This window comes from Tachypleus tridentatus, chromosome 7, assembly GCF_004210375.1.
Source record: "Tachypleus tridentatus isolate NWPU-2018 chromosome 7, ASM421037v1, whole genome shotgun sequence".
In the NCBI taxonomy this organism is placed as follows: domain Eukaryota; kingdom Metazoa; phylum Arthropoda; class Merostomata; order Xiphosura; family Limulidae; genus Tachypleus; species Tachypleus tridentatus.
The window spans coordinates 136377233-136402053 of record NC_134831.1 but is presented as its reverse complement, the minus strand read 5'-3'; the positions used below and the strand labels follow the sequence as shown (position 1 = coordinate 136402053).

At 34.3% G+C, this 24821-nt stretch overlaps 1 protein-coding gene across 1 annotated transcript in view; it reads left to right on the top strand.

The window, feature by feature from the left end:
• The window catches only part of LOC143256676 (synaptotagmin-7-like), a 113096-nt gene extending 88612 nt beyond the window's left edge, over window positions 1-24484 (top strand). Inside the window, exons 3-8 of the mRNA XM_076514189.1 lie at window positions 120-204; window positions 456-609; window positions 8186-8302; window positions 10382-10551; window positions 21013-21121; window positions 21300-24484. Of these exons, the coding sequence (XP_076370304.1) occupies window positions 120-204; window positions 456-609; window positions 8186-8302; window positions 10382-10551; window positions 21013-21121; window positions 21300-21607 (943 nt within the window). The 3' untranslated portion in view covers window positions 21608-24484. The remainder of the gene's footprint in view (window positions 1-119; window positions 205-455; window positions 610-8185; window positions 8303-10381; window positions 10552-21012; window positions 21122-21299) is intronic.
• The last annotated feature ends 337 nt before the right edge of the window (window positions 24485-24821 follow it).

Genomic DNA, 24821 nt, shown 5'->3' with positions numbered 1-24821 from the left:
ACAGAATTACGAGTAATAAGGTTTAAAATAAAATGTGGCATAATAGAAATGATTGCTATTTATATGCAGAATTATTCTAAAGTTGTAACGTATATAAATTATTTCTTTATTTTTTTTAGTATAGCCGAAGATAACAAGGAGAACAACAACACTGCCATCCCGAGACCGATTTCTTTTCTTCACTCCCTTTTACCATCAGCTGAGGTAATCTATTTTAAACTAGTACGAACAATATTATGTAGATCCAAACAAACAGCAAGGTCTGGCCTAAAATCAGTTTTGTGTTTGAACCGTCTCACATAACTTTCTTGTCTCAACGTTAATCAAGCAGTAAATTCCGAACTCAGGCACGGACGTGACCTTCAATATTAAATGATAATAAATAATGACGATGGACACTAATGAAAACACCGCAGTTTTTTATTTATTCAATTTCTCTTCTTCCTCCTCTGTAGCAACAGGAAGAAGCTGCGGACCTTGCGAACGCCATGTCTGAACCGGATCAACCTGCTGGACAAATACAGTTCAGTTTGGAATATAATTTCCCTAATTCTACCTTAATATTGAAGATTATACAGGCTAAAGGTTTGCCTGCAAAGGATATCATAGGCAAGTAAACTGTTCACTGTAAGTTTCTTTAATACACAAGTGTGCTCACCATAAACCAAGTATATTACTGCCATTTTCGTTAACAAACGTCTGGATGAATCCCATTTAAACTGAAATAAGCTTTTACTGTTTCCAGATGTTAATATTTTTTGTTTACAGGTAAATCACAAATGTTTAAAACATAGCAATTAGTTTTCCAGGATAACTCATAAACTTCCGGATAGAAATATAACCGCTGTAAGAAGAGGTTTGACAGAGTAAGTACTGCATATTTAATCGAAATTTATATTCTAACTGGGTTGAAGGAAAGAGACTGGACACAAGGCAGAACAATCTGAAAGTTCAGTGCTTTCTTCCCATAAAAACACAAGTCAATTTACAATTGTTCAAAGGCAAGACGAATATTTAGAACACAAAACAGGACTTGTAATCTGAGGGTTGCGGGTTCGCATCCCCGTCGCGCCAAACATGCTCGCCCTTTCAGCCATGGGTGCGTTATAATGTGACAGTCAATCCCACTATTCGTTGGTAAAAGAGTAGCCCAAGAGTTGGCGGTGGGTGGTGATGCCTAGCTGCCTTCCCTCTCTAGTCTTACACTACTAAATTAGGGACGGCTAGCACAGATAGCCCTCGAGTAGCTTTGTGCGAAATTCAAAAACAAATTCTGTAACTGTTGAGAGGTTGTTTGGTTTTGGTTTAGACTCCACACAAAGATACACGAGGGCTAAATGTCCACAATTTAACAGTAATAGACCAGAGGGAAGGTAGCTAATCAACATCATTCGCCGCCAACTTTTGGACTACTCTTTTACCAACAAATAGTGAAATTTGCAGTCCTGATGCAGCCAAGGCTGAAAAAATGAGCATGTTTGACGACTAGAAATCAAACCCGCACATTGTGAATAGAGTGCTCTAACCACCAGTCCCTATTAGGCCCCATGTTAAGAGATCTATATGAAAATGGAAGAATTACAAATATAACTGAGAGAACAAAACGCTATATATCTTACAAGGTCAAACTGCACACGTTACTCTTTTCATGTGGTCATCCCATAAGTAGAAATAAAAAGGACGAGGACATGTCCTTCAGGGGTTCTTTAATTAACCACTACACAACGAATTTTACACATTAGTGGTAAAGTTCAGCAACACCAAAGGGAGAATAGCCCTTGACAATGTGTGACTAGTTAAATAATAGGGTTGTAGTTAGATTCCATTACGTGCACTAAATGTGTGTGAGAAATATGCAGAAAATATTTGTGAAAAAAAATTCACCTCTCTCAGCTAAAAAAAAAACCAAAGAAAATATGGCAATTCTTAATAGAAGATTTAAAATGTGTATCTTTTCTGACAAAGTTTCTTTATTGGTAGCAACAGTGTTTCTCGTCTTCAGGATTTAACTGTCACCACAACAGACTGTTGTTACTAATAGAGAAACTTCGTTAACAATATAGTATTTTTTTCCCAAATACCACAGTACTGTACGATAGAAAGCTTTTAGTGTTATAATATTATATATTATAACATTAAATACTGTATAGAACAAAAAGTAAGAAAAGAACACTTTCTAATGTTAAAGTACGTGTTGTAGTTTTTTCGATTTTAGGTTCTTTTCTAGTCTAGGTCTACAGCAAAGGGATTTAAAAGTTCTCACGAATGAATACTCAACGTGAAATAAGAATGAAATTATTTTAATTGATACACACCCCTTCAGCTATCAGTAATTGCTATATAAATATATGTGTGGATACACACCCCTTCAGATATCAGTAATGGATATATAAATATGTGTGTGGATACACACCCCTTCAGATATCAGTAATGGATATATAAATATATGTGTGGATACACACCCCTTCAGATATCAGTAATTGCTATATAAATATGTGTGTGGATACACACCCCTTCAGATATCAGTAATGGATATATAAATATGTGTGTGTGTCTAAAGGACGCAATAGTTTAGATTGCAGAGGCTTTATTCATTACATGATTTTTAACAACAGTATTAATTAAAAAGTAACATATCTAGATACTTAGCTAAAGAAACTTATTAGTTAAATGTAAAACCACCTAGTATGATTAAATAAACGAGTAGGAATACATAAGTTTGAAAGTTTCACATAACTAAAGGACGAATTCTCGACTATAAAGACGTTTTAAATTTAATAATATTATTAATTTATCAGTTATTGTTTGAACTTATGCACAAAGCTACACAATGGGTTATCTGTGCTCTGCATGTCACGGGTATCGAAACCCAGTTTCTAGCGTTGTAAGTCCGCAAACATACAAGCCTTACAACCTAATCAATTTAAAAGAATAAACTGCCAGTCGCATAGAATAACTTTCCAGGTGTTTGGTTTGATATCTCATTTCTATACCAAATATCAGTTTATGTGTTTAACACAAATTCCCAAAGAGAGACTACTTCACACAAAAAGATTATTTAAAATTATCTAATTAAACTCTGTACCAAACAGTGATTCTCATTGTGGAATACCTTTAAATATTTACACTAATTAATTTGATAGTTTAGTCTGTAGGTTCTTTAATTTCACGCAAAGCTACCTGAGAACCATCTGCGTTAGCCGTCCCTAACTAAGCAACGATAGATCAGAGGGAAGGCAGCTACTCAACATCACACATCGCCAACTCTTGAGCTCTTTTACCAAAGAATAATGAGATTCATCGTCACGTTATAATGGTCCTACGGCTGAAAGGACGAGTAATTTCAATGACTGGGATCCAAATCCTTGGCCTGCAGAACGTGAGTCATGCGCCATGTTAGGCCTGTTTAAAAAGTTATCCTTACAAGGAAATCTGAGGACGACATAATGATTATGATTTCTCTGTGATCAGTTTGTTTGTTTGTTTTTGAATTTGCGCAAAGCTACACGAGGGCTATCTGCGCTAGCAGTCCCTAATTTAGCAGTGTAAGACTAGAGAGAAGACAGCTGGTCATCACCACCTACCGCCAATTCTTGAGCTGCTCTTCTACCAACGAATAGTGGGATTGACCGTCACATTATAACGCCCCCTCCAACAGCTGACAGGGCGAGCATGTTTAGTGCAACGAGGATTCGAACCCGCGACTCTCAGATTATGAATCGAGTGCCTTAACCACCTGGCCATGCTGGGTCCTTTGATCAGTTAATAGTTAGTATTGTTGATTAAATTGAATGGAGTAACTTATATATTATTCAATATTTAAAGCCGAAGCTAACATTCAACAATACTTAACTTTTCTTTTATTCTATACGTTGTACAGCAGACTAAGTTGTAGGCTGATACATTAATTAATATTGCATGTTTAATAAATCAGCAACAGCTGAAAGTATAGAAAGTAAAATCCTTTACTGTTAATTTACCTCGCAGAATTAATCACCAGCTCTATGGGAGCATATTTCATTACAGTCGTCTGAGGGCCAGCAGGAAAACGTTGAAATATTTAAACAAGGTGCACACTTGTATATCCTTGATCAATGTCATAGTTGCGTGGCTTTCTTTCTTAGTTTTCCTTCCAAATATCGTTTAAAGACCTGTGGAATGTCAAACATAGCAACAACATAAATCAAAAGTGTATATCAGACAGCCCTCAGAGGCTGTTTATCACAGTTTGGGTGACATTAAGTACTGAAAAATCCTGCAGCATCTTAATACATTCTCATTAATTAATAAAAAAACACAAAACTACTGTGTTGTATTATTTAGTCTTGGTGAATAATTAAATAAACTCAACATTTAGAAATTATTCCTATAATTCCTTATGTCGTGAAATAGTGTTTAAGGCTGGCAAACGAAATATGTGCATGCTTTCCTTAGCTACATTTTAACTGTTTAGCCCTCAATATTTCATTTTATGTTTCATCATATAAAAGTTGTTCGGACAGGTAGCTCCTCTGGGCGTATGAGTTGTTCTTCATATAATGAGTAACTCATTTTTATTTTTATTTTATGAATAGGAAGAGTTTGAATTGTGGTTAAAATAAATGCAAGCACAAACTAAAAACCCTTACAAGTTCCACAAATAGAAATAATACTTTTTATGAACTTAATATTGTGCTAAATGTTCTTGATGTACCATATCATTAATTCGAAAAAATCACTTTCAATAATTAATGAAATGTATTTAATTTTTCAGAATTATGTGTCTTTATGACTCTCAGGTTTCGTACTTGTGTGTTTATATTAAAAACAGAAACAAATCAAATATAATAAAAATATGTTAAAACAATTTTAAAATGTATTAAAATGTTTTAATAGCCATCCCAACTGTTTTCTGACCACAGAAATCACTTAATTATTTACAAAGCAGTGTGTTCTGAAATCACAGAAATCATTCTTTACCAACTAAACGCACAAGAAAAAAACTCTTTAACGTTTCTATGAATCCAAATTTAATACAACACACATAGTTTAAAGATCATTTTCAAAGTTAAAATTAATGAGAATACTATGTTTAATAAAACAATGTTAAAGTCATAAAAGACTACAATAAAAAATATAGATTTATTGTCTCAGTAAATAATATTTCTTTTAGATGTAAAACTTAATTTAATATGGTGACGCACAAGCAAAATACATAGAGAACTGACAAACAACGAGTTATGGTAATCAGATGGCGAAGTTATCAATGGTACTAAATATTATTACAGAAAATACAAAATAAAAACAGTAAATTGCAGAATGTGTTGGTGCTTTGTGAGCCCTTTACAAAGAAAATTACACATTTTTAGTCATTCCGTTATACAATTTACCAATGTACAATTATGAAACGTTGTTCCAAATTTACTATACAATCAGCGAAAATTAGTGAAGTTTGTTGTTCGTATTATGGCGGACTCAGTTTTCACATAAGCTCATAAAGTCTTAAGAAAGGTCACATTAGAATATCGTGCAAACCATGCCAATGGTTGTGAGTGTTCCATATGTCTCGTTACTATCAAGTTACTGTTTCATCACATCTACCATATGGCTGAAATCGCTGTCTAGCTTGCCAATAAATTTCCACTTAGTGAGTCGTGTTCTTGAGGGAAAGACATGACGGATCAAAATCTGTTGTATGTGTCAGCAGTCAGGGTGCAACCATTTCTGTGTAAGTATTCAACACCATTGGCTGAGAGCCCATACTGGTATTGGTACGCACATGCTTCACATTAGGTATTATACGTTAATCATGATACCGTTCTTCCTTCTGCCATCTATTGTTGGCAAATAATTTGAATTTAAATTTATTTCTAAGGTGCATGCTGCTATAGCTTTGATCATCCTGTTGTTTAAAGTCTGACCAGTTTTGTAAATATTACCGGTACTGTTGCTGGCCATCCAGCCTCACGTTTATATTGATTGCCACCATACTTCACTGTGTATACTGTAAATTGACTATAAGTATGTTTGTTAATGAATAATTAATCTGTAAAAACCACATGAGTTATGAATTAATCTTCACTCTTTATAGTCTGATGTCCATTTCAACTCTTCTTTTTTTTTTTCAGTAGCAATTTTTAAGCAGTCACACATCCATCGAGTGTGTGTGATTTCTTATAGCAAAGCCACATCGGGCTGTCTGCTGAGCGCACCGAAAGGATTCGAATACCATTATTTTAGCGTTGCAAATCGGTAAACTTACCGCTGTACTAGAGGGGGCACATCCATCGAACCTCACTTCCTGCTAAGATGCTCTATAATGTTGTAGGGATAGCATTAAACTTCCATTTACACCAAGGTTGATAGAAGTGTCTGTACCCCACTAACAACTATTTAGTAAAACAAAAAACATGACCTGTTTTAACATCACTTTTAATGAGTTTATGTATTTTATCATGATTACTACTTCTCTAAACAATATTAGCTTTTTGTACCTTATTGAAAGAATTCCATAAGGCTTCTACCGAAACAAAGCATTCAGAAGTATTCTCGACCAGCCAAACATTTTGATGTTTAAACGGTTTTAATTCGATATTTCAGTGCTAGGAACGAGAATTGGATCCACAATATTTCTAATTCGCACAAGAAACTAGTTATACTTTAATAGACTTTCTACTGGTGAGACTGGATTACAACCAGCCATGGTATAAACTGTCAATAGATGACTCTACTCTGATTCCGTTCAATTTCACGCGATGGTACTTCCGTAATATTTGCCTTTTTACCCTTTTTACCTCATAGTTTCATAATTATTTAATTACTTTCAACGCATTAATTTATCTTAATGACTGCAATATTATGAGGTAACTTTATAAGGAATCAAACACTACTCATTGTGATTGTAGGATACTAATTGATTAGACAGATAATTCTTAACGTAATCGGTTTAATAATAGCCTGTTGTCATGACGACTCAATTTAGTCCCCTGTAGGCCAATCTCAAAAATCGCAACTTCTTAAAATATATATTATACAAGGTGTTTGGAAAGTCACTGTGCAGTTTTGTAATCATATTTTATTCAGTCTATTTCAAGCCAGCAACTGATAACGGTGTTTAGAAACAAAATAAGAAGGATCCAGGCCTGTATTGATGTCAACGGGGGTCACTTTCAACATTGTTTATAATTGTCATTCATATTTACCTCCTGTATTCTATATTGAAACATGTAAATAAATATATAAGTGCACAGTGACTTTCCAAACACCCTGTATTAAGAACTAACTGGAGTGCCCGTCCCATAGACGAAATTTATGTAAATTCAAGGTAAATGAAAGATCATACTAGAAAACGTGAAAAGAAACACAAAATACAAGCCTGAAAACTTATTTGTATGCCCCCACAGACACAACAGATATTCATGTTAACTTTGGTGAAAATTCATTAATAGTAGGCAAAGTAGTGGTAAAAACGCGAAAACGCAAAAATGACCATAAAAATCGCAAAAAGCAAAATGCAAAACTGGATATTTATATCTTCGCATGCAACTAATAAACCTTTAAACCAATTTTAGTGAAAATCCATTCACACCCTGCAAAGTAGTTACCTGGACATACGACAAACAGCACTATCATACTTATATAAATACATGTTACGTGTTACACGAACAACCTGTTTAGCTCTTAATGTATTGGATACAAAGAAGTAGTACTTCATAATGAATGCACTTCATTCTGTTTAACACTATTACTCAAGTTTGTTTAAGATACTTTTTTTTATTTTAGAAAGAATGAACCTTTCTAATATTTGTGTAGTCCAATATAAGTGTTAGAAAATATATAGTTATCGATGAAAAATGTTAAAAGTCTGGTCATTCCGTCGTTAAGCTGAAATAAATACAGGCTAACAATACGGACAGTCAAAATACTAATAAGGTTAGAAGTGACATCTACATGTTATTAGGTGAGTTAAACTTAGTAGCTTGACGAATTGTTTAAAAGGTTGTTTTGAAATTCGTTTAATAAAAGATGATTATAGACCTGACCGAATTTTCTTTTAGTTTAGATTAAACTATGATGAAATATGAATAATAATTTATAAATTAAAATTAAAACTATCGTCACTGACTCTCGGAGGTTAATGTATACACAGACTTGTATGTATATCAGTCATATTTTACAAATAAATGTTAAACTTTTCATATCCTAGGAACCAGCGACCCCTATGTGAAAGTGTTTCTGCTCCCAGACAAGAAAAACAAGTTGGAGACGAAAGTCAAACACAGAACTTTAAATCCCCGATGGAATGAAACTCTTTACTTTGAGGGTAAGTAAACTGAGCATGTGAAAACTTGGTGTTAACTTACACCTTGGTCTACTTTTTCTTTTGTTTATTAAGATTAAGTGCATACTCCAACAGAGTCCTTACAGCCGCAGTTTGGTCGCCATCTTTCCCTTCATTTTGAAGCTAAGTAAACATGTTCTAAGCTTCCAAGAAGGTATACACTAACTCATAAGATTACGAAAACAAAGGAAATTTGAATGAAAGAATAAATCAAAGGCAGTAAGTAAGACCAAGCATCAGACATAGTGTTGTTTGAACGAAAAAAAGGTGCAAATTTAAATGTTTTAGTCCTCCGGTGTGACAACAGTAAGTTTACGGGCTTACGTACACTAAAATCCGAGGTTCGATTCCCCACAGTGGACATAGCAGATAGCCTCATGTGACTTTGCTCTAAAAGATCTGTAAAAAAAATTAACAACATGTTTTAATTTTTAAATACCATTAGAATTAACCCCAATTTCACATCTGTAGAAACTGAATCACCACTTTGTCTTTTCAACAATTAATGTAATCACGTGAAATATTACGTTCCCAGTAAGTGGTTCAGAAATGCAGTTACAGTGTTTTAGCTTAAGGACATAGGTTAAATGCGATATTTCGACCATGGGGAATCAAACCCCACATTTTAGCATTGTTTATTATTACTCGACAAGACACAAACTATCAGTATCATGATTATACTCAACTCAGATGTTTCCTTAAAATTGCATATGAATACATTACTTAGAGAACTGTGAAATGTAAGGATCAAGTTTGGGCAGCGGGCTGTATGCCGGGCTATAGGTCCAGTGTTTGCGTCCTGTTACCGCAAAATAAAAATCGGGCTCAGCAGTTTAGAGCCATATGTGCGTTATAAGTGCGATGGTCAATTCCTATTATTCAGTCATACAAGATTCATCCAAGAATTTGCTGTGGATGTTGTTAATGGTAAGTTCAGAGTTAGGAACGGCTAACGCAGATAGTCCTTGAATAGCTTTGTAAGACAAACGAAAAAATAAACAAAATGAATATTAGACCGTCCAATAACTTAAACTGTTCATGCAAGAAGACATTAGAGAGTGCCTTTAACACAAGCATAAACTTACTTCGAAACGCAAGCAATTGTATATATATTTAAGTGTATTACATGGCTAGTATATTTAAACCAATATACAGGCACATAGACATATTTATATTGATATCAACCAGCGTTACTAACATATTTAAATACATTGATTCTAACCTAACTTTATAATAAAGGGAACAAATTTATAATACTTAAAAATTTTAAAAGTGTACAATTTGATTAGTTTGAATTTTGCACAAAGCTACACGAGGACTATCTGCGCTAGCCGTCCCTAATTAAGCAGTATAAGACTAGAGGGAAGGCAGCTAGTCATCACCACCTACCGCCAACTCTTGAGCTACTCTTTTACCAGCAAATAGTGGGATTAACCGTAACATTATAACCCCCACCCACGGCTGAAAGGACGAGCATGTTTGGTGTGGCGGGTATTCGAACTCGCGACCCTCGGATTACGAGTCGAGTGCCTTAACCACCTGGCCATGCGGGGCTTGCGATATTTGATGCCAATAATTATTACGTATAATCATTTAGTGTTTTTTGTACTATATAGTTAAGTGTGTGCTTCCGTATAGCAAAGCTATATTGGGCTATATGTTGTGTTCATCGAGGTGGAATCGAACCCCTAATTCAACACTGTAACTCCAAATGCATACCATTGACTCACCAGAAGACATGTTACTGAGTATTGCAGGAAACTCAGTAATCGCTGATGACAAGAATAAACACGTTAATTAAACATTTCGTATAAATAAGCATCCTTTTGGTTAACTTTCATTGTGGAATAGTTACTATAAAGCTTATTCTGCAAAACGACTTCACGCATTCCTTAGTTTCCATTATCTACAGCTTTAGTATAAATGTTAAGTTTTTAATGTTGCTATATTGAGATAATTTTATATCTTTAGGCACATTCAGCTTAATCTATACTTTAATATATATATATGTACAATTTATTTTTACAAACCCATATTCCTAATTTATTTTGTGTTATCTAGGTTTTCCGCTTTATAAACTCCAAAAATCCATTCTCTATCTTCATGTTTTTGACTATGATCGCTTCACACGTGACGATCCTATTGGAGATGTATATTTGCCATTAAGTCAAGTCGACCTTACCCAGAAGCCGACATTCTGGAAATCCATCAAACCTGCAGAAGACTCAAAGGTGAGCAGTAATAAAAGCAAATCCAAAAAGAAAAGAAAAAAAAAAAAACGGAATAAATTCAATAAAAATCTGTGTGGTGTGACGCACGTGCAAAAAAAGCATACGTGCATAACACTATGAACTGTGACAAAAAAAATTAAAAGTAATCTTATTCTACAGATAAAACAACAGAAGCATAATAGAAAAATGAAGCAAATATACTTGAAGACGTCAGAGCTACTTTCTTAAAAAAAATTAATTAAAAGGCTCGAATTGTTATAATTTGTTTCATGTTCTTGGTTGCTAAACGCAAAATTACATACTGGGCTTGCATTAAGCTTGAAGTTTATCGTTGAGTGTGAATCGGGAAGAGGTTGATATAAAACCAAAAATAATAATAAAGATGCCAGATAAGGTTAAGTCCTTTTCTGTCTTCACGGCAAAGTGTTTCTTTTATAAGCCGATTAAAGGGCGTGGGTGCATATGTATCTACAGATAGAGTGGTTTAAATGAAAGTTTGGTTTTCATCACCATGAATAGCTACGTATAAGGTAAAGATTAGTAAAACACCAGTGTGAAACGGTTTGTGTTGTAATTTAAGTGTTAAACGTTGAAATTCTTTTAAGATTTTTGAACTAAAAGGAAGGTGAAAGCCATAGACACAGAACATAATAAAAAAGTGTTTGTTTTTTTTATTTGTGTGTAAAAGAAATCACAAATGATTGTGGAGTTTTAGGCATAACATTTAATCTGAAATTTCTTTATTTCTGTGGCTGGAAACCCGAAATATAATATTTTGTATAAAAACGCTAATCTGACATGTTTTTCATCAAATACTGTCTCGAATAAACTAAGTCACTAAGAAAATACTATTTTTAATAACAAAACGAAAGGCTTAGAGCCCTCGAATTAGTGCTGAAGATTGAATAGAATATATAACGAAACAGGCCCGGCATGTCCAGGTGGGTTAAGGCGTGCGACTCGTAATCCGAGAGTCGCGGTTTCGCATCCCCGTTGCACCAAACATTTATATGCTATTGTGGAAAAATGACAAAAATGAATAGTTTTCTCAATAGCTTGTGGTTTTATTTAACTTGATTCCTGTTTTCAATAAAAGAAATCCAAGTTTAAACTTAGCGGCTGAAATGTCTTCTTGAATTGCTTGTTTAAACAAAAAATTAATACTTAATAATTAGTTTTAAATTTTCAAGGACACTTACGTCAGAAGATTTTATTACATGGTGAAAACAGTTTATAATTCAGTATTTATTTGTTTCGGAAGTTTAAGGAGAAGCATGACTAGGTGGTTAAAGCACTCGACTCGTAATCCGAGGGTCGCGGGTTCGAATCCCCTTCACACCAAACATGTTCGGCCTTTTAGCCGTAGGGGCGTTATAATGTTTCGGTCAATCCCGCTCTTTGTTGGTAGAAGAGTAGCCCAAGAGTTGGCGGTGGGTGGTGATGACTAGTCGCCTTCCCTGTAGTCTAGCGCAGACAACCCTCGTATAGCTTTGAGCGAAATTCAAAGAAACAAGTTTATAAACTATTACATTAGACGTCACTAACCTTGAATTGACGCATTAGAGGGAATGCGGTTTCTAACATCATCTACCGCTAATCTTGTCTGAAAAGATTGTGCAATTTAACTGACAGTTCTACAGAACACGCGCGAGCTGAAAGACTGGAACATATTTTTCATTCTATGATTTACAGTTCTGGCCCACGCACGGTACTTTATCTTCTAATAATGTGTATTACTTCATTTGACGTTTTATTTTTGTTAATGTTTGTGCCATTCTTTTTTTGCGGAAAAAGAAGAAAACATCTGATTACAAAGTTCAGTTTTAACTGACCTTGTTGTCATTTTTTATTCTTTCCTCGTGGTGAGAAACATCTAAACAGATATGATGTTTTTTTTTTTTCTTTATATGTTTGGCATGTAAAGGGTTGTTTTAAATTTCGCGCCAAATTACACGAGGGCTATCCGCGTTAGCCGTCCCTAATTTAGCAGTGTAAGACTTGAGGGAAGGCAACTAGTCATAATTACCCACTGCAAATTCTTGGGCTACTCTTTCACCAACAAATAATAGGAGTGATCGTCAAATTATAACGCCACGGCGATTGAAAGAGTGAGAATGTTTGGTGCGGCTGGGATTCAAACCTGCGACCCTCAGATTACGAGAGGGTGTCTTAACCACCTGGCCATGCTGGACCCCGATGTAATGATTTGTAAGCATGCTTACAAAATTTAGTACTTTTGTAAATACATTTTCAGAAACAATTTCCTTCTTTTTTTTTGCATCACAGAAGAATTATTGTTGTCATTATTTTTGAACTCAAAAACCACACAGTGGGCTATCTTAACTCTGACCACCGAGGGAAAGCAAACCCTGAATTTTGCATTGTAAGTCGATAAACTTATCGCTGGCCCTTGCAGAAAAAATACCAAACAAATACTTAGTATTTTCTCTATCGTATTGTGATGTTTTTGGTATTTATGATTTAATTGCTTGAAAAAAATGAAATTTTAATCACAGCCAATCAATACAGGGCAAGGATCTTCGAAACTTTTATATTTTGTTCTTTGTTTGTGTTCGTGAATAGGCATGTTTGTCTTTCAAGACTTTTTATAGCGCCTTTCAATATTTGATATTAGTGAGTTTCGTGTTTTGACAGGAATCAAGCTCTCTAACCACCTGGCCATGCCGGTTCGACGTTTTCGTTGATGACACAATATATTTTAATATAGAAATAAGACTAAAGATTGCAGAATTGGATTAAAATGATGGTGCTTGATAGTATGATAACATAACACCTTGTCTTATTACCTTTCAGAAAACGGGAATTCGAACCCGCGACCCTCAGATTAGGAATCGAGTTCCCCTACCCATTTGGCCATACCGGGCCAATGAGCTCTATTGAAAAAACTCTTTTAAAGGCAAGCAAAATAGGGTCATCACACCTTAACTTATTGACGAATAAATGTGAAGCCCAATCAGTCATTCGACCTACTGATAATAGGTGGAATTCTCCGAAAACGATATAACTCAGCGACAAACAATAATTCAGATAAAATATTGGGCTTCTCAATTTTGCAAACATATCTTCGGCTAAATAATTCACAAGAATAAATTAATAGTATCAGTGGTAAATATTTTTTGAAATTCCTAATAAACAAAGAACCACTGTGTGAGTAAAATGCATAATAAAATGTCATACAAACAGAGGCAAATCAGTTCGTGTGTAGTTAGGCTGAGATCTATTTCAAATGTTACCAACTTAATATGTACAGTTATGTGAAAAAGTTAGGACACCCTATAAAAACCTGTGTATTTTTGTAACATTTTTGGATATATAGATATTTAATATCAATTTTAGCAATACTGAGAGATTATAAGAATATAACTAAACAATTAAAACTGAAGAAAAGACTAAGATCTTCTGTAAATGTAATTCTACAAAAATGCATATTCTAACTGAGGAAAAAGTTAGGGCACCCCAACATTTATTCCCGCTTAAAATGGCTCAACTCACACACAGGTGTATCACACCAGGTGCACATGATTAGAAGATCGTTACTCAGCATTTTGAATGAGGTTTGCCCTATTTAAACCTCAGACATTTAGTTTGATGTGCTTCTAACTGTTGAAGTGAGAGTGAGCACCATGGTGAGAGCAAACGATCTCTCTAAGGCCTTCAGAAAGAAAATTGGAGCAGCTTATGAGTCTGGTAAGGGATTTAAAAATATCCCAAAAGATTTTGAAATCAGCCATTCCACTGTCCGGAAAAATAGTCAACAAGTGGAGGCTTTCAAAACAACTGCCAACATGCCCAGGTCTGGTCGTCCAAGTAAGTTCAACCCGAGAGCAGACCGCAAGATGCTAAAAGAGGTCTCCAAGCACCCTAACATGTCATCACGGGACCTAAAGGAGGCTCTGGCTACTGTTGATGTTGAAGTGCATGCCTCTACAATCAGAAAGAGACTGCACAAGTTTAACTTGCATGGGAGGTGTGCAAGGAGGAAACCTTTGCTCTCTAAGAGAAACATCAAGGCCAGACTGAAGTTTGTCAGAGAGAATATAGACAAAGACCAGGACTTCTGGAATAATGTTCTTTGGACAAATGAGCCCAAAATTGAATTATTTCGACACCAGAACAGAGGACATGTTTGGCGTAAACCAAATACAGCATTCCAGGAAAAGAACCTCATACCATCTGTGAAACATGGAGGTGGAAATGTCATGGTTTGGGGCTGCTTTGCTGTAGCAGGACCTGGAAAGTTCATAATCATAGAATCCACCATGAATTCTACTGCGTATCAGAGGGTGCTTGAGGATCAGGTGAGACCATCTGTAAGAAAATTAAAGCTGAAGCGGAACTGGACCCTGCAACACGACAATGACCCTAGACATACCACAAATCCACTAAGAACTGACTGAAAACTACGAAATGGAGAGTCCTAGAATGGCCGAGTCAAAGCCAAGATCTTAATCCCATTGAGATGCTGTGGGGTGACTTGAAACGGGCTGTACATGCAAGAAACCCCTCAAACATCTCACAGCTGAAAGAATTCTGCATTGAGGAGTGGGGAAAACTTTCTTCAGACCGATGTCAGAGACTGGTAGGTGGCTACAAGAAGCGTCTCACTGCAGTTATTTCAACCAAAGGTGTAACACTAGCTATTAGGGGGTAGGGTGTCCTAACTTTTCCTCAGTTAGAATATGTATTTTTGTAGAATTACATTTACAAAAAATCTTTTCTTCAGTTTTAATTGTTTAGTTATATTCTTATAATCTCTCAGTGTTGTTGAAATTGAGATTAAATATCTATATATTCAAAAATGTTACAAAAATACACAAGTTTTCATAGGGTGTCCTAACTTTTTCACGTGACTATACATGGTGAAGAGGAAATAACTGGAGAAAAAAATCCTTTATGCAGAGACGAATTAAGATGCAGGATAAAACAGTCTATTTAATCAACATTCTGGTTTCTGAGTAAAACACTTCATAGCAACTCGCGTATGGCCTCGACTCGTAATCTGAGGGTCGCGGGTTGGAATCCCGGTCGCACCAAACATGCTCTCCCTTTCAGCCGTGGTGGCGTTATAATGTGACGATCAATCCAACTATTCGTTGATAAAAGAGTAGCCCAAGAGATGGCGGTGGGTGGTGATGACTAGTTGCCTTCCCTCTAGTCTTACATTGCTAAATTAGGGACGACTAGCACAGACAGCCCTTGAGTAGCTTTGTGCGAAATTCCAAAACAAACAAACAAGCGTTACTAACTAGTCCTACAAGCAAGAAAAATACGGTAGCCATAAGGAAAAGATTTAACATTATACATTGCAATATTCAAGTGTTTTTACGTGCTCATGCGTTATTGTTCCTTTCTGAGCTATACAAATACACAAAGTAAACACTCAAAGTGGATAAAGTTAGATTGATGTCACTGGGGTATTAAGCAGGACATCTTATGTACGCATAACAAATTAGTTAAGTATTTCGGCCTAATCATCTCCCATATTAACTCATATAATGTAGGGGTCTTATATTCACCAAGAATGAACAGTATATTAATTACTCCGAGCTATTTTGTTCCTGATATCTATTCGATGTTAGGGTAGACAATGCGAATACGTTTAGGTTTAATGTTAATAGTATAACTCTTTATCTGTACTATATATCAAGGTCAGTCAAATGTATCATCTCGACTTTCACAGAAGTGGAATTGGTATACAAAGTAGTTTACTACAACAGTGTAAACTCTTTCTTAACAAAAGCGCATACAATCGCTTCGTTGAGCAACAGATTAGCCTTGAACTAACTAAACAATACAGTATTTCTTTCAGTGATGTCACAGTTTAGCAACAGCTCAGCCACGAAGTAAATAAACAATATAGTATTTCTCTAAAAAACTCGTCTGTGTGACGGTTTGTTTTAGATACCTTAAAATTAATGGCGTTTCATTATTTATTTGTATTTTTTTTTCAAGCTTGTTCTCTGGAAGTGTCAAGAGGAATTTTATTTTTCATTTCTTGTTATACGGATGCACATGTCAACTACTAACTGCATGATCACTAATTATAAGAACTGGTCGAGAAACAATTTCACAAAAACCAACAAAAATAATTCCAAATTAATCTTGTCTCTGATAACAAACTGTCTGAATAAAATCCAGATTATTTTTGTGATTGTTCAGGAAAGTGCTCTTTCCTCGTACCCATCCTTCCTGTTTTGTTTTTTTTGTTCAGGAAAGTGCTCTTTCCTCGTACCCATCCTTCCTGTTTTTTTTTTTGCTTCTAGCACCATCTATCGACATGGAAGACAATTCTACTGTTAGCAAACGTATTTTCTGTTTTGTTTTTCACCTACAAGAAGCCTAGATGAACGAGTAAACTCCCCGAAAGAAGATGAAGTAACATTCACCAGAGACACATCTAGTTTTTTATAAACTCAATTCGAAGTCGATTCATTCCTCTTAGTACGATATATTCTTATAAAATAAGTAAAATCGTTTGACAATTAGCATTTAATTTCCACCGGTGGTTGTTGTTGTTTTGAATTAAGCACAAAGCTACACAATGAGCCATCTGTGCTCTGCCCACCACTGGTATCGAAACCAGGATTTCAGCGTTATAAGTCCGCAGACATACCGCTGAGCCACTAGGGGACCCACCAGGAGAGGCAGCTGAATATAAAAAAAATCTTCTTCATAACTTATTGTAGCACTTTGCACTTTTTCTTACCGAGCACATCATTTGTATTTAATAATTGAAGTGTTACAAATCGGATAACGGTAGTGCTTAAAAACATTTCTAATATATAGTTCGTTAACTAACGTAAAAGCCTGTTGTTATATACATATTATTCTAATATACAACAACCTGTTTTTATTTATAATCTTAATATTTATATCTGTTCTTATATATACGTTACCTGTTGATATATGTATAATATAGTGTCCTAAAGTAGAATAGCCTGTTGTTATTTACAACACAGTATTTTAATACAGACACCTGTTGTCATTTTCAACACAATATTTTAACACAGACACCTGTTGTTATTTACAACACAGTATCTTAACACAGACACCTGTTGTTATTTATAATAGTGCTTCCCAAATGTTTTTTTTCAACCCACGGTGTACTTTTATTGTTCCAAACTTTTTGCGGTACATCTAAATAGGTCCGCATGGTAGCTCTAGTGGCACACCACTGACTAAGATAGACAGAAGTTACTCTTATACTACGTATAAAAAAAAGTAAATCAAATTTGAGTTTGTTTGTTTTGAATTAAGCACAAAGTTACAAAATACGCTAACTGTGCTCTGCTCAACACAGGTATCGAAACCTAGTTTTGAGCGGTGTGAGTCCGCAGACATACTGTTGTGCCATTGGAGGATATTGAAATTTTTAAAATTTATTAATTTGTTAATAAATTTAAATTACTAAATAAAAATTATTTAATAATTACAAAAATTTCGCAACACGCTCGAGACCCTTCCACGGCACAACTAGGTGCTGCAGCACACAGTTTGTGAAGAAGTGATTCATTATATTTATATGCAAGAAGATGTTGTTATTTATAATATAGTTAGGACATTTACATAGGCTCCTGATAGTGTATAATCAAGTATCGTAATATGGAACATCTATTTTGATATATCCTAAAATAGATCAGCCTCTGTTTTTATTTCTAATATAGCTTTCTACCAAAGAACACTTTTTCTTTGGTGCCACGAAGTACCTACAGTCATGTTTTGCTGTATTTGTAAACAAGAATCTGACCAAATGTCACATGGTGTTTATTTTTCTACATTTCCAGAACGAGGAAGATGTAATAACTCATATTGTTTCGTACAAGTTGAAAGGACATAAAGCTGACACACAATTCTGAATGATTTGAGTAGCCTTAGCTAAGTCCAATTATCGTTTATTAAACAAAGTGAAGTTCATTTTGTCTAACATTCACTTTTTTTCTCTACCTGCAGGAGACTGTGTAATGAATTACTAGGGCTGTTAACTAATCAATCGATATGTAATATTTTAAAACAGAGCACGATTTTGAATCATAATTTATAGATTACAGCTCATACCATAAATACAGTTATTCATGTATTTTATATCGAAGTGCTTTTCTTTACAAAAAAGAAAGAAAAACAGAGAGAAACAGAGGGTATATTGGAGAAATGACGCTGTGTGGTGTCGACAAGCTCCCTTCCATCTAGTTTATTACTTCAAAATTGAGGATGGATAATACAGATAAACCTCGTTTATCTTTGAGCAAAATTAAACAAACAATCAAAATAAACTTCAGTCGCAGTTATGACTACAAGTGGTTTTATTAGTTTGTCAGTATTTAAATTCAAATAAACACTGTAAACAATTCTAAATATCTGAATTAACGTGTTAGGAAACACGAGAGGTAGGAAGTAAGAAAAGTTACTGGTGAAACTTCGACAATATTAAGTTGTTTTTCGTTACCGTGCTCGTCAACTTATCCGATTACAAGAGTACAGAGCCATTCGTTTCATGTTTCTATAGGTTCAGAAACAAAATTGAAGTTTTCCTGCTGTCTCTTACTTTAAAGATAATAAGCAAAGTAACAGTAATAAAAATTAAACCCTCTTCCTATTTCGTGCATGGTTAAAGAGAATAACTCCAAACATAAAAGAAAGGATAACGGGGTGTTTCTTGTGAAACGGTATACTTACCATTTTAAGTGTACTTGTTCAGTGAAACGGTGTACTTACCATTTTAAGTGTAGTTGTTCAGTGAAACGGTATACTTACCATTTTAAGTGTAGTTGTTCAGTGAAACGGTATACTTACCATTTTAAGTGTAGTTGTTCAGTGAAACGGTATACTTACCATTTTAAGTGTAGTTGTTCAGTGAAACGGTATACTTACCATTTTAAGTGTAGTTGTTCAATGAAACGGTATACTTACCATTTTAAGTGTAGTTGTTCAGTGAAACGGTATACTTACCATTTTAAGTGTAGTTGTTCAGTGAAACGGTGTACTTACCATTTTAAGTGTAGTTGTTCAGTGAAACGGTGTACTTACCATTTTAAGTGTAGTTGTTCAGTGAAACGGTGTACTTACCATTTTAAGTGTAGTTGTTCAATGAAACGGTATACTTACCATTTTAAGTGTAGTTGTTCAGTGAAACGGTGTACTTACCATTTTAAGTGTAGTTGTTCAGTGAAACGGTATACTTACCATTTTAAGTGTAGTTGTTCAGTGAAACGGTGTACTTACCATTTTAAGTGTAGTTGTTCAATGAAACGGTATACTTACCATTTTAAGTGTAGTTGTTCAATGAAACGGTATACTTACCATTTTAAGTGTAGTTGTTCAATGAAACGGTATACTTACCATTTTAAGTGTAGTTGTTCAGTGAAACGGTATACTTACCATTTTAAGTGTAGTTGTTCAGTGAAACGGTGTACTTACCATTTTAAGTGTAGTTGTTCAGTGAAACGGTGTACTTACCATTTTAAGTGTAGTTGTTCAATGAAACGGTATACTTACCATTTTAAGTGTAGTTGTTCAATGAAACGGTATACTTACCATTTTAAGTGTAGTTGTTCAATGAAACGGTATACTTACCATTTTAAGTGTAGTTGTTCAGTGAAACGGTGTACTTACCATTTTAAGTGTAGTTGTTCAGTGAAACGGTATACTTACCATTTTAAGTGTAGTTGTTCAGAAACAGTTTTTATTGATATTTATCATTTTTGTGGTCTCGCAAGAGATCGTGTTACTTCATCAACTTCGAAACTATACACCGTTAATTGTATTTATTAAATCATAAAAAAATTAAACCTTCATTTCTTCATCAAGCATCGTGAGAGATCTGGTTGCACGAAGTGTTAGTAGTTTTAAAAATAATCGTTAATTGATTAGGTTTTACTGATAAACAACCTTATTATTGTGTTATTTCTATAAACTATATTTATTCACTCTTTGTTTTTTGGATTTCGCGCAAAGTTACAAGGCTATCTGCGCTAACAGTCCCTAATTTAGTAGTGTAAGACTAGAGGAGAAGCAGCTAGTCATCACCACCCACCGCCAACTTTTGAACTACTCTTTTACCAACGAATAGTGGGATTGATCGCCACATTATTATACCCCCACGGCTGAAAGGGCGACATTTTTGGTGCGACGGGGATTCGAACCCGCGATCCTAAAGTTACGAGTCGAGTGCCTTGACCACCTGACCATGCAGGGCCCATATTTATTAATCTTTTTATGCTGCAGAATTAAGCTATTCAATTTAATTTCTAATGCTGTATGTTTTATTAACAACAAAGCTATGCTTATTACACTGTTAAATAATGTTTTTGTGCTATACCGCTAAATGATATAGCATTGTTCATGATTTATATACATATCTAAATGATAAAACCATGTTTGTTATAGTGATAGATGGTGTTTCATATTTGTGTTTTATCCTAAAAATAATATTACATGTTTCAGCTAGGAGAAATCTTAGTGACTTTACTCTATGTCCCCCGAACAAGTGAACTGTCAATTTCACTCATCAAAGCAAGAAACTTGAAAGCTAAGGACATCAATGGCTCATCAGGTACGGTAGCCAGAAAAGTTTATTTGTACGTTCAGAGGTAAACCGTTGTATGGACTTTAGTAACTAACTCGGAAATAATATTCTTATTCCATAGATGTGTTTTTAAGGGGAAAACTATTCTGAGGAATAAGATAGTCATAGATACGTATGGCTGATTTGTTTTCATGAAATGTTCCAGATCCCTATGTCAAAGTGTGGCTACATCGAGGTGACAAACGAGTGGAAAAAAAGAAGACGCAAGTCCACAACCGAACACTAAACCCAGTTTTTAATGAAACCTTCCAGTTCATCGTCCCTTGGGAACACATTCGGGAAACTTACTTATCTGTTGCTGTCATGGACTTCGACAACATTGGACGGAATGAACTCATTGGGAAGGTGATCTTGTCCTCTCGAAGTGGGCCCACCGAGTCCAAACACTGGTGTGACATGTTGGCTAAAGCGAGATCCGCCATATCCCAATGGCACAGACTGAAAATCTTGTGAAATGTGACTTACAACTAGTTGACCTGGAATTAGATTAGAAACTTGTGGATGTAATATATAGAGCTGGGTTATCACCAGTTGATCAAAAAAAACAAAACGAAAAGAGAATAGTTCATTAATGTACCAATCTCTGGATTTATAGGTGTCTCTGTCGTCAAACATTTGTAATACAGATAGATGTTTTGTAAATATTGATCCGTCAGTGACTGTAATGTGTAGTGTACACTACCTTTCAGGAGCCTTTTCAAAATTAAATAGTTTTTATAGAAGTCAACATTTCATTTTAAAATGCTGTTAGACATAAGGCAAATTTAATAATTTTGTTAATAATTCGGTTGTACAATTAGATGTAACTGTCTTAAAATAAGACTTAATTTAAAACAGTTTTTATTTCAATGTTTAACATATTGCATGTCCTACATATACGAGAAACAAAGTAATTATTACGTATTACATATCTCGTTAAAATATTAGTCATCTCGTGTGAAAATGTAATACAAATTTCAGTCTTCAGATGCTAATTGTAATAAAGTTCAAAGTAACAAGTTGAGAAAAAGTCAAAATCCAAAGTAAATGAAGAAAGATTATTTCTGAAGTTAATAAGCATCTGTTTAAAGGCTCAGGTGTTAAACAAATGTTGACAAAGTTCACATTGTGTCAGAGTTTTAGTACTTCTTTGTAGAGTAATTTAAAGAAGTTTCGTTGTGATAAATACAAGACAGTCTTAACAATGTGCGCATTTCGTGTTTAATGTTGTAGGTAATGCTAATTACTGGAGGTCAAATCTTAGTTATAAGTATTGTTGCTTCAATTTTTCGAAAAGAGATGCATATCTATACATTGTTGTTAAATCGATCATATCATGGATATATATAAATATATATATATGATATTAATGGAACAGTAGTTATTCATTAAAATATGTCAACTCCAACTGAGAGGCACAAATATGAGAATAAAGTGAAATTTTTCACTAATATATTTTGTTAGATATTTGATGTTAGTTTTTTAAAGATTGTTTGAAAGACAAATCGATAACAGTTAAGCAGTTTTCGATGGACGGCTTGCATGGAAAAACTTAAGAGAACGAAGCCATTGAGAATATCTCAATTTTATTTGCATAATTTAAAACAAAAAAATACATAATTCATTTCTGTCTAGAAAAAACTAAACCATAAAACACAATGAATTAAATAAAAACTTAAAACGTCAGACAAAGAAGACATTCGTATGCTAGTTAGGGCCATTTAAAAGACACATCCAACTGTCTCACTTTTACTCTGTTCAGTTAAAAAACTGCTGTTATCAGGACAACTTACGACTAAAGAAGCTGCATTCCGCGAGAACAAAATAAGCCTGATGTGTGTAAATTACGTGTTATGATATACCAGATTATGAATAAAAATGTTCCTCTAATGTTCTGTATATTTGTATTAAATCTACAAAGACTTTAAACGAGTATAAAAAGGTCAAGTGGTCGATCACATAGACCGATCCGTATTGAAAGAGCTAACCCTACTAAAGCTAAGCCCTCTAAAGTAAGAGGTTTTCCAGTAAGAGTATTATACTAATAAAATGATTAGCTTATTCGAAAGTACCTATTAAATCTCCTTCTCAGATCATTATATGATACAACATGCACGTACTATTCGCTGCTGTAATCAATAGATTTGTTATAACATCTGAAACTTTAAGTTTTTGTTAACGTTTAACAATGCAGGTGTGTCATAACGGTAATTCGTAAAAAACTCTGTCCTGTGTTCGTTGTTGACATTTCACGTCAGAATTTTTTTGAGTTTAGGGTATCCAATGATTACGTTAAAATTCTTCCGTGTTTAGGCCTACATCTGTTGTTTAAAGTGTTCAATGATGTTATCGATTTTCGTTAGTTTGTTTATTAAAATGTGCAATACTTTAAGTACTTACGACGACATTGTGGCCAACGGAAATCAATCGTTGTCATAGTTAGTAGCGCATAATTCACCTATGTCAAGTTTTTAATTATTACAGTTTGTTATTACGGCTAATTACCTGATATCGTATGTGCTGGCTGTTAATGTGTTGTCGTCTGCCGGAAAGTTCTGATAACGAACCTTGTTAAAAGGCTTGCTCTATTAGGATTTCAGTCAACAAACTATTAAATGGTTTAAAGGTGGATTTATAGTTTTACTGGATCGTACTTAATAATAATAAGACTAGGTTGATCGCATAAGGAGCTAATAATGGCAACGTGCAATGTCATTTTTGATAGCAGTTATTCTAGGCCTAAAACTCTTACGAACCTTAACCAGATTCTTTTTCAAGTGCTAGAACGTTTATTAAATTATTTGTTTAAGTTGTTTTAAAAATACACTGCACGAAACAGAAAAAATCGCTAAATTAACATCTGCTTAACCATAGTTTATTATCTATACAGATTTTGAAACATGAGTTAAATTTGAATATTTTAGAGGTCAAGCAAATTCAAATATTGTAGTTTCTCCTTGTTACCACTTGTTGGTATCATTTCATAATTTCATGACATAGGTTGTATTTTTATGGCAGTGTTTTACACGTACTGAAATAGTGCTCGCATAACGCTAAGATTTTTCAACGAAAAGGGTAAGCGTACGAGATAATGAAAAGCATGTATCATATGTTGGAAATATAAAACTAGAATGTTATGTATATAAGAACACAAACATTATTTTAAAGAATGACGATAAACTGTACTTTGTCATAAGCGTTATTTTGTCTTTGTTTAATTTTTTTCAATATTACTACACAAATGTTTGCGTCATGAAATAAAGAGCGAGCGAGCGATAGGGTGAGAGAGATTAGTCTTGTTTGTAATGGAATGAAAACATATGTACTGAATATATTTAATGTCAAAATAAAAAGATTCAAGTAGTATAGATATATTGCTGTCAGTTTTCTCCACAATGTAAAGATAATGAAAAAAAAAAAACTCGATGGAACGATGAGCGAGTCTTCTCAAACTTTACGGCGACAAATTACATCAAACTTTGAGACGAAGTTCGTGAAATCAAGTCACGAAAGAAAACACTTTTGAAAAACAAAAAGGAAAAACAATTGACAATTAAGTTTTCTCTTTTTAGTATAAGTGAGAAATACGTAATATAATTCCCATAAAACGAAGGATATTACAGAAATTAGGCTAAAAAGAATTAAGCCTAAAGGGAGAATAAACATGTACATTACATTTAGTTTCTAT